Source organism: Centrocercus urophasianus, unplaced genomic scaffold, assembly GCF_019232065.1.
Source record: "Centrocercus urophasianus isolate 14NV4802_14NV808 unplaced genomic scaffold, USGS_Curo_1.0 seq_15, whole genome shotgun sequence".
Classification (NCBI taxonomy): domain Eukaryota; kingdom Metazoa; phylum Chordata; class Aves; order Galliformes; family Phasianidae; genus Centrocercus; species Centrocercus urophasianus.
This window is the reverse complement of record NW_024884697.1, coordinates 47,322,495-47,333,164: the sequence shown is the minus strand read 5'-3', so window position 1 is coordinate 47,333,164 and position 10,670 is coordinate 47,322,495. Positions and strand designations below refer to the sequence as shown.

The 10,670-nt window shown below is 56.7% G+C and overlaps 1 protein-coding gene across 3 annotated transcripts; it reads right to left on the bottom strand.

Moving 5' to 3' along the window:
- Positions 1 to 6,982: 6,982 nt before the first annotated feature.
- Positions 6,983 to 10,160, bottom strand: LOC122158908 (tumor necrosis factor receptor superfamily member 13C-like). Of its 3 annotated transcripts, XR_006168342.1 has the most exons (4): positions 9,959 to 10,160; positions 9,557 to 9,766; positions 7,274 to 8,907; positions 6,983 to 7,201 (listed from the first exon to the last, which is right to left on the bottom strand). XR_006168342.1 is itself a non-coding variant. In XM_042815965.1 (3 exons), exons 1-3 carry the CDS (start codon positions 10,086 to 10,088, stop codon positions 8,594 to 8,596), a joined length of 654 nt encoding a protein of 217 aa, XP_042671899.1. In that variant the 5' UTR covers positions 10,089 to 10,160; the 3' UTR covers positions 6,983 to 8,593. The 3 variants fall into 3 exon arrangements, 2 of the variants coding, with proteins under 2 accessions (XP_042671899.1, XP_042671900.1); XM_042815965.1 differs by having other exon boundaries at positions 6,983 to 8,907; XM_042815966.1 differs by having other exon boundaries at positions 6,983 to 8,907; positions 9,557 to 9,763.
- Positions 10,161 to 10,670: the final 510 nt, after the last annotated feature.

Sequence of the window (10,670 nt, the reverse complement as noted above, 5' to 3'; positions counted from 1 at the left end):
GGCCACCCCCAGAAGACCGAGCGCTGCTCCACTGGAGGACCCCCCCCACCCCGTTCCTCCGTGCACCGTGGCGAGGGTTACAGCTGCTTGCCTGCCCAGCGAGAGCCCTCCCGGAGCAGCCCCATGGCTGGGGGGAAGCCCCGAGGAGGGGATGCAAAAAGGGAGGAAAAAAAAAGGGGGAAAAATTAAGAAGTGGGGGGAAAAAGTGCACTTCCGTCTCTGTTCCCCCAGAAACGGCCAATGGGGTTCTGAGGTGCGGGATGCAGAGGTTCGGGGGTTCGGGAGTTCGGGGGTTCAGGGGTTCGGGGTTCGGGGCTCAGGGCTGGGGCAGAGCCCCCGGCCGGGGTGGGGATGCGGGCAGCGGTCCGGAGCGGCGAGAACCCTCGGTCGCCTCATCCCCGCCGCACTGCTGGCACCGAGAGAGGGAGGGAAGAAAGGGAGAAGAAAAAATAAGAGCGAAGAAGCGAAAAGCCCTCGGCACCGGGAAGGGAGGGAGGGAGGAGGGAGGCGGCAAGGCACGGCTCGGCGGGGAAACCGGAGAAGCTCCTGCAGCAGCGCTCCGCCGCTCGCCCGCCCGCCCCGCCGGGCGGCACCGAGCCGGCCCGCCCCGTCGGGTGGGGACCGCCCCGCGCCCCTCCCGCGCCGCGCAGCTCCGGAGCCCCCCGGGGGGACGAGGAGAGAGGGGCAGCGGGGAGAGCACCACCTCCGGGGAAGGGTGGAGCTGCTGTGCCGGCACCTGCCAGCATCCCCGTGGGGGCTGCGGCCCCAAATGACGGTGGTTGGGGCTCCATCTCATCCAAGGGGCGTCAATACGCAGAGCCATGGCACGGTGTTCTCGATGTCACCTCTTGGCCTTGGGCAAACGCTCGGGATGGCAGCCCCGTTCCCAGCCCCGCACACGCAGATGGGTGTTATTCCCCCGCCTGCGCTCAGCGCTGTGGCTGGGAATGGGCTGCGGGGAACCGCACCGCGCAATGCCCTATATACACTGCGGGAGCATATGTGCGTTTGCCATTAAAATGATAATTGCAAACATTCTGAAGTCGAGATGTACAAACTCCCCGCTTCCCAACGGCGTCGGGTTCAAACCCAAACAGTTTCTTGAGGGGTCGGGAGGGAATTTGTTCAAAGCGAGAGCTTTTTTAGAAAAAAAAAAAAAAAAGGAAAATAAATGCATACAGTGCGTGCTGCACAGGGAGTCAGCATTTAAACCTGGCTGCGTTTAAGGGGCGGGGGGTGGGGGGGGGGCACAGACCCCATATGTCCCTCTGGTGTTGACCCCACCCCAGGAGCTACCCCAGCATCCGTACACAGTTCCAGCACTGGGGATGCAAGAGAGCAGCAGAGCGATCCCATCCGCCCGAGCTCACTGGGCTCAGGTTGGAGCCATATGGCCAGGAACAGCGTGCGGTGTGCCGGCTCCGTGGCAGACCGGCAGAGCTCCGCGGGCACAGCGGCCATGCCAGGGCAGCGTGGGGAGATGCCTGCATGCAAGCCTGTCTGATTTGGTAGAATATTCCTACCTGGGCCCTACACAGCCACCTGGACAGGTTGTATTGCTGGGTTAAGGTCCATGGGATGAAGTTCAGCAAGACCGAGTGCTGGGTCCTGCACTTTGGTCACAACGACCCCAGGTTGCTAGAGACTTGGGGCAGAGTGTCTGGAAAGCTGTATGGAGGAAAAGAATCAGGGGGTATTGTTCGATACTTGGCTGACTATCAGCCAGCAGTGTGCCCAGGTGGCCAGGAAGGCCAAAGGCATCATGGCTTGTATCAGCAATAGTGCAGCCAGCAGGAGCAGGGAGGTGACCATCCCTCTTTACTCAGCTCTGGTGAGGCTGCACCTTGAGTGCTGTGTTCAGTTCTGGGCCCCTCACTACCAGAAGACATGGGGGCCAGGAGTGTGTCCAGAGAAGGGCAGCAAAGCTATGAGGGGTCTGGAGCACAAGTCTGATGGGGAGCCGCTGAGGGAACTGGGGTTGTTCAGTCTGGGAAAGAGTTCAGGGGAGACTTCATCACCCTCTAGAATGACCTGAAAGGAGATTGTGGTGAGGTGGGGGTTGGCCTCTTCTCCCAGTTAAAAGCAGTAGAATGAGAGCCTCGAGTTGCACCAAGGGAATTTCAGGTTGGATACTAGGAAAAAGTTTTCAGAAATAGCAGTGCTGCAGTGGCACAGGCTGCCCAGGGAGGTGGTGGAGTCACCATCCCTTGAGGTGTGGATGTGGACATGGTTAGTCAGCGCAGTGGGGATGGGCTGACATTTGGACTAGGTAATCTTAGAGATCTTTTCCTACCTTTTCCACCTCCAACTCTTGGCCAGCTGCTTTCTGGCCTTTGGTAACCCCATGTGGACCTGCAAGCCAGCTCTGCCCTGAAGCACTGCTTTGCTCCACAAGGTTTGGAGAATTAGCAACACCTGAGCAGCCCTTGCACCATCTTCCACATCAGAAGACATTTCCCGCTGCTTCTCCTCAGGGCACGATGCTGTGGCCCTGCTCCCTGCCCGCTTCCTGCCCTCCCAATGGGATGAACATCCCCACCAGGCTGTCACCGTGTCACGATGTCACCGGTTCACGGTGACGTCTTCCCACATCCCTGGAGTATCACTGCAGTTTTGGGGTCACTGATGTCAAATGCTGTTGTGCCTCGTTGCACCCATGCTGGCAACAAATGCAAACTCGGGGGCTCTCCCTGCACACTCAGACCCACCCCACCACATCCTTCTGGCCCAGTGTGTGTGGCAATCCTGCTCCCCCAAAATGTGTCACCCCTCTCCCACCACTGGGCTTTAATGAGATGTTAATTGGGGCTGATGTTGCCCAAGCGGGGCAGAGCTTTCCTGGCTCTGCGGGGTTGCTGCGGGTGTGTGTGCTCCCAGACAGGCCGGGGCTGCAGCAGCTTTATTCCCTCTTGACCCATTTAAAGCAAGCATCGGTGACTAAGGGAGCTGGCAGTGGGATAAAAATACCTCCCACTTGTTCCCTGCGAGGCCAGAGACGGAAATAGGGGTGCCGTCACCTCTCTGGGGACCGGTGGGGGTCACCCACTGTTTCACGATCCCAAAGGACTGATGCTATGTGTGCTGCATCCCACATCACACTGTGCTTCCCGCAGCACTGAGACTGCATGTGTGGGGTTTGAGCCCCACGTCCTGCAGAGCGGGTCCCCAGTGCAGCTGTCCCCGCAGGACCCCATGCATCCACCTGCACGGCCCTGCTGCTCGCTGGGTGGAATCCTGCAGCACCAGAGCTAGCGGCTGCACTGCCCAGAGTGGCAGCCCTCCTTCCTACATCTGCGATTCCAGCTCCGACTGTGTTTTCATCATTCTAATAATAAGCGCGAATATAGTAGGGATGAATCACGAGCTGCGGGTTTCGCCCCTCCTTCTCCCTAAATCCATCTTGGGGGAGCGGGATGGGGGAAAAGGAGGCTGGGGCACGGAGGAGACGCGGTGGGGACACAGCACCACGTCAGTGCCCCCTCCTGGTTGTGACCATAGCACCCGGGAGCCCTCCTTCTCCCCTCCCCTGCACAGCCCTATTGCGTCGAAGCACCATCCAAACCCCAGGGCACTCCCAGAGCATCCCCAGAGCACTGCTGGTCTGCAGCCAGCTGTCCCTATTCACACCCCAGGGAGTTTTGCACCTCTTCACCTTGAGTGCTCCGGGTCAACAGCACCCAAACCCCCGGTCACTGTGGGGTTTGCCTGATGGGAACCGCTCGCTTTGTTGCAGGGACCTTTAGCAAATGTTAATGCTTTCTTTTCGCTGGAAAGCTCTCTGGATGATCTGCCAGAACAGATTTCACACGCTTCTCCTAAAATTATGCCCTTTGCTTTCCCAGCACTTGGGAAGAAGCACAGCCAGTCATGCTAGCGGTATGCGGAGAATGGCTGCATGGGGCCACATGTTAGAGAGGCGAGGGCCGAGCCCACAGGTGGGCTTCCTGCAGCCCTCCCACCTGCACACAGCCCCTGCAGCCCACTGCATCCCCCTGCATCCCCAAAAATCTCCCTGCATCCTGACATCCCCAGCATCTCATCACATCCTCTCTATATTCCTTGCATCCCTGCAGCCTCTGTATCCCCCCTCGTCATCACATCCCCCTGCAGCCCACTGCATCCTCTCTATATCCCCTACATCCCTGCACCCCCACAACCTCACCACATCCTTGCTGTATACCCTGCATCCCTTTACATCTCCATATCTCCTCACATCCCCTTGCAACCTTACATCTCCAGCATTCCCTGTATCCCCCCACACTTCCCTGCATTGCCCCACATTCCCTATGTTCTCCTACACCCCCCTATATCCCCTGCATCTTACCACATCCCCCTACATCCCCCCACATATCCCCATGCCCATGGTTCCCCCCATCTGTGGCAATCCCACAGGGATCTCCAGTGAAGGACCCTCACCCCTGCAGGGATCTGCCCCCTGTCAAGGCTGGGGCTGATATCTGCCCCCCCTCCAGTGTGTGTTACAATCACCCCCACCTGTCGGTGGGGACACTCAGGGTTTACTCTTCCCCGTGTATTCATTTTGGAAAATGCAGCAGGGGGATGCAGCCCCGGCCCTGCCCTCCCCGCACTCAGCAGCGACTCATGAACACCACTATGGCTGTAGTTGGAGCTGATTATGTACATCTTAAGTGACTCATTGGGGAATTTTTATTATTTTATTTTTAATAACTGGCGGTGTCACTACGGGGCATGAAGTTTGCTTGGCTGAGTTTGTTTCAGCAGAGATAAATAATTGAGGAGTTGGAGAGCAAACAAGGAGCGCTCCTGGGGAGATGCCCTGGGTCATACCTCTCCTTGCCCACCCCACATGCCACTCCTGCCCTTCTGTGCCCACATCGCCTGCGGCCAGGATATGCCATTGCTGTGGCCTTCAGCATCACATCTGTCGGCACTGATGGTGGCAGTGACTTCACTGAAACCCTTTGGGGAGCAGGAAGGGAAAACTCCTGAAAAAATCCCATTCACTCATCCCTGACCGCAGGTGGCCCCTGCTTGTAAATAGGGCTGAGAGCATCAGGCTCAGCCACAGACCCAGGGTTTTTCCCCGGAGTCCCCCAGCCCCGCTCTCCCCCTCCCAGTGCCGCCGCTGCCATCGATCTGGGCCCAGAATAGCTGCTGCCAGCAGCCGGCCGACGCCGCAGCGCTGCTGGAAGGACATGGTCGGTGCCCCCCTCCTTGCCCTGTGGGCCCCATGGAGATGGAGGAGAAAGGGGAAATGGAGTGAGGAGGGTGGAAGACAGAGGAGCAGCAGACAGAAGAGGAGGGGCTGAGTGATGTGCTGCTGGCACTGGAGCTGGTGCCTTCAGAGGGGGCTGCTGGAACCAGCTCCACTTCCACTCCACGCCACTTCCATCCCACTTCCATTTCAACTTCCATTTCCATTCCACTTCCTTTCCACTTCCCTTTTGATTCCATTTCCATTTCCTCTCCATTTTTACTGAATTTTCCATTCCTATTTTCTTTCAATTTCCCATTCCCATCCAATTCCCATTACCTGTCCATTCCTATATCCATCCCCATACTTATTTCTATTTCCATTTCCATCCCCATCCCACTCCCATTTCCTCTCTAGTTCCCATTCCTGTTTCCACTGCATTCCTATTCCATCTAAATTCCCATTCCCGTTCCCATCCCATCCCCATCTCTATCCCCATCCCCATTCTCATCCCATCCCAACCCATCCCCATCACCATCTCCATTTCCCCATTCACTCCCACAGACCCACTGGGGCTGCAGCATCCCTTTTCCAACCCCCACTTCCCACCTCTGTGCCATGGGGCCCCATGGTAGCCCCTCCTCCTGCCCCAAGGAGCCCACCTCTGTGCACATTGCTCTCACCCAACCCAAGGTGGCTTTTCTTGGGGCCAGAGGGGGGATTTCCCCCTGGGGGTGCTACTTCAGGTGAGATGCCTGCAGCCCATCCGTGTCTCCCCAGGTGTCACTGGGGCAGGTGGTACCCCAAGGGGAGCTCCCGAAACCAACACAGGTATCGCTTTCAGCATCTCCCAGTGCACCCTTTCAGAAGATGTGTGGGACCAGAACGATACTGACACTAAGAGAAGGAAATGGAGGCTGATTGGAGTGGAGTGGCTTTTGGTGTGTGTTTCTGTGTTGGTATTTGTTTTTCAGTCTTTCCTTAAGTGCGAACACCATCTGGCTCCCAAACTCCGTCAGCGCTTCCATTCCTGAGGCAGCTTCGCTCTCCCTAATGACTGTCATTACGCAGTAGTAGTGACTATGGACTACAGATGCTGATGAGCAGCACTGGGAAGGCCATGTCCCAAGATAGTGCATGGAGCTGGGCAACATTCCCTCTTCAGCCACTTTGGGGAACAGCAAATAAGATGGGGGCCTTTTCCAGCTCAGAGGGTGGAGGGGCAATCCTTCTCTAACAGAGGTGTGGAGCTCTTTAGTTGGGAGTGGACAATGTGGTGTCCCACATGGATCTGCAGAGAAATGTGTTGCAGGATTGCAGTGCCCTTTGCTGCCAGGCAGCCCGAGGTGGCTCCACAAGTGTCCTCTGGGGATCCTGACTCACAAGAGTGAGGGGAGGATGAGGGAGAGCGATGTGAGAGTGGGCCTGAGTTGGTGCAGCTGCACCCAAAGGTGAATGAGCAGCAGACAAGTCCCCTCACAACCTGCCTGGGGTTTCCCCACTTTATGCCCCACTGGTGGCCATAGAATCAAAGAATCAAGACTGGAAAAGGCCTCTAAGATCACCCAGTGTTATCATCAGCCCATCTCCTCCATGCCCACTAACCACGTCTCTCAGTGCCACAGCCACACGGTTCTGGAACACCCTCAGCGATGGTGGTGGTGATCCCACCTCCCCCCTGGGCTGCCCATTCCAATACCCCACCCTGGCATCCTGCAAAGGAGAAGCACCTGAAGAAATAAGAGCCAGAAGCCTCACCTGAGCAGAAAGAGGTGGTTTTTTTTCAACAAGATTATAGGAGTTTATTTTCTGGTGTGGAGTCTGAACCACACCCATATGTCACAGCTATAGGGAATGGAAGGGGAGATGCAGCAGCACTGCTCCCTTTGCCTCCTAGCCCTGTTGTCCATGAAGTAGGCTGTCCTGCCTCCCAGTGGTCCTTCTATTACAACCAGGGAGATGATGGAGTCATCTTCCCTAGAGTTGTTCAGAGTGTGTCCAGGGCTGGACTTGATGGACTTCCACCTAATAAGATGTGCAGAGACTACAGCCCCAGCAATAGGAACACATCACGTCTTGAGATATGTTAGGCATTACCTGGAGCAAGGCTCATCCCAGGAAGCGGGTTTAGGTCTGAAAGAGGAGGTGTGGTGAAGAACGTAGGCTCGTGTACCCAAGTGGTTTCCCATTGGGATGAAGGCAGCAAAGCCAACACGGCATCTATGGCAAGGAGAGGAGGGAGGCATCACCCTCTAACAAGACCGCATGGTCCTGCAGAGGCAATGCCACCAGATACAATGTCACTGCTCAATCCTTGGACCTCCACGGCCATTGGGTGAGCACGGCAGCATCCTCCATCTTCTGAAGGCTGTGACAGGGAGGAGAATGCTCTTGCTGGGTGTGGCACTGTCATTGGTGGTGGTGACATAGGAAGCCAGAATAAATGGTGGATGAGGAGCAAAGCTGGGATCTCAGGAGAGAGCACAATGTGCACTATTGGCTTCATTCCCAAAGCTTCTTGCACAGGTGAGCCATTGGCTTATGTGCGAGCGTGGCCATTGAGCTGCCTTGGACTGGCGCTGCTGGTCAATTCTCACGCATAGCAACCCCCCGAAGACACACACATAAATTAAGTCATCCCTCCCACGCTCGCATCACTCCCTGCCTGGTTGTGTGCAGCATGGCTACATCCATCACTGTGAGTCCTGTCACCACAAGTGACATGCAGTATTTTTGCAGCCACTGTGAGCTGAAGTGATGGTTGTCTGGGGCCATCATGACAAGCTCCTGCAGCCAGTGCTCCTCCCAACCAGCAGTCTCCATTGCCTGCCTCTGGTTCTCGCTGACTTCAGTTACCATTGCTCAGAGCAAAGACAGATTTCCACGATTTTTTCCCTTGCTCCCTGATCGAAAAGATGAATTGTTTCCCATTCCCTGGGCATTCAAGATGCAGAGGGAGTTCCCCCGACTGCCCATGGGTGCCTGCCACCAAATAACAATGCCTAAAGGGAGCAGGGATATAGATGTCACAGCATGAAGGGGACAGGAGAAGCAAAACTGTGCATAGAGAAGATGCTGGATGAGCTTTTCTCCGTAAGGCCCTAAGCCATTGGTCAGTAGCAATCATTGAGCTAATGTTGATGGGGTTCGGTCCTAAAGGAACTCCCTGCTTCCCCGCTTGCTGATCTTCCAGCCCCGTGTCCCTAGAAGTGTCCCATTCCACAGCAGACCCATCTGGACTCCCCAGTTTCATAGCTCAGCAGCTTTTGGTAACACAGCATAAATCCTTGGGCTTCCTCTAGTGACGGCAGGCATGGCTGGGACTCCATACAAATGGGGAAACATAAAATGCGAAACCCAGTTCTGGTGCAGCTTATGTCCGTGCAAGATTTGTCCCCTAGGGAAGGGCTCTGGCTGTCACAGTCTCTCCTCGCCCATGCATTCCTGGGTGGTTTTGGTGGTGACCAAGGCAGTGGCTCCCAGTTCGGTGGCCGGCAGCGGGAAGCCGTGGCCGTGCTCCTTATGGTGGGGCCAAGTAGTGGCCAGCAGCACCACATCACCCTTAGCATCACCCTGGCAGCAAGGCCGCCGTTTCGCTCCATCCCTCCTGGGCATCCTCAGACCTCCATTGCGGTGTGGGCAGGGGCCTTGTGCTGGGTTGGCGTTCCCCTCTGGAGTACTGACATCCAAGCAGCCGGAGCTGGGTAGGGGGCCAGCATCACCCAGGCTTTCTGAGAGAGGGTGAGAAGTGGGGTCAGGGGCTGGAACAGGGATCTCCCCACCACACTGCTTTGTAGCACATTTTTTTCCCCCAAAAATGTAATTGGGGAAGTGCGCCGTGCACTTGTGCCTCGAGCCTCCTGCGAGCCCGTGCTAACAGTAAGAACCGGGCATGATTGCTTCCCATTTAAAAATAGACTTGTTTACAAGTAGCAATGGCCACGTGCCTCCCCACGCTTGCTGTTGTGGGATTTCTCACTCTTTTGTTTTCAGTACTGTTCACGGGGATCCCTGGTGGGGCACTGTGACTTCACCTCCTGGAAGTGCCCTGTGGGGAGAGGCACAGCTCTATCCCTTACCCCAACAACGGTGTCTTCAGGGGTGACCCCATCAGATGCTTGGTGCATTGTGTTCTGCTGATAAGGGCTGGCTCTGACACTGTCAACTCCTTGGAGTGGCAGTGGCATGCAAGTGTCAGAGGATGCTGGGAACACCTTATGGGGTTCTCAGCACGGTACCCCAATTCACATGGCTCCCACTGCGTATTGAGTTCTTTTCATGTTGCCCTGGGGAGAGGGGTGGCCTCTGGGGCACCCAAGGAAGATGTAGGAAATATGAGCGACCCCAAGGAGCCAATAGAGTGAGCACAAAGTCTCCTACCTCCTGCTCCGTCTTCAACCTCCTGCTCCGTCTTCCTCCTCTTCCTCCTCCGTTTCCCCAGCTTGCAGGCAAGGAAGCCCCAGAGGGCAGCCAGGGCCAGGAGAAGTCCCACCAGTGCAGGGACCCCAAAGATCAGAAGCCTGCTGAGCAGGTGCATGGAGGGGACGGTGGGCAGTGTGCCTGAGCTGGGCACTCCAGGGGCGGGCTCTGCTGTGGTGAAATGCCAGCAGGGTCAGAAGGGGCAAAATGGCATTACCAAGGTATTCCAGCACTGCGGCTGCAGTCATGGAGCTCTATCCCATCTCCACTGCCACTTCCACCGCGACCCACAGAAGGTCTCCTCCAAGCCCACCCCACAGCATCCTCCCACCCCCTTCACCACCCAACCCTGGCCACGCTTACTTGAGTTGTCCCTGAACAGCTCGGAGCATATCACGCAGGATTTGGTTAGCTGGTCAAAGCAATGGGAGGAGAGGCAGGAGACACCGCCGTCTGCTTTTCCTGGGGAGGCCATGGCCGAGTGCTCCTGCATGGCTTGGCGTAGAGCAGCTGCCCGAGTGTGAAATCGCAGAGCCCCAGGGCGGGTGGCAGAGGGAGATGCAGTCTGTCGAGCTGCCTCAGCTCCCCTGGGGCTCCCGGTGCTTCACTTCCCCTGGGGCGGATCTTCGCCCAGGAGGAGGAGGCCAACAACGCACCCACTGACAGCCCCTCTGTTCCAAAATGTGATGCTAAAATCTGTCCTGCCCTGGCCCACTGGTGTCACCTCCCCATCTGATGTCACCCCCAGCCCCTGAGCGTCAAAGATCTACCCCAGTCTACAGCATCAGGGACTTGCTGGCGGCCCCTTGCAGAAGCCCCCTGGTGGGCCATGTGTCCACATGAGCTGTGGGACAGAAATCCCTGGGCCAAGTGCTCTGCCTCACTCCAAGACCAACACAAAAAGGCTGAACCTGCCTGTTACACCCTTCGTATCACCAGCTTAGGCCCTTGGCAAGGAGTGTCAAAGCCCCTTGGTGCCAATTCTTCAGGGGTTTAGAGCTCTCTCTGCTCACAGTAACTGGGAACAAGTCTGGTCCCAAGATCCTCAGAGAGGACAAAATACACCATGAAGGGC

Bases quoted from the DNA above. Each gene is read 5' to 3' on its own strand.
- LOC122158908 (XM_042815965.1), bottom strand. From the start codon at position 10,088: ATGCAGGAGCACTCGGCCATGGCCTCCCCAGGAAAAGCAGACGGCGGT. The intron at 9,767-9,958 runs GTAAGCGTGGCC...ATTTCACCACAG, and splicing joins GCTGTTCAGGGACAACTCAA to CAGAGCCCGCCCCTGGAGTG. The intron at 8,908-9,556 runs GTAGGAGACTTT...ACCCTCTCTCAG, and splicing joins GGTTGAAGACGGAGCAGGAG to AAAGCCTGGGTGATGCTGGC.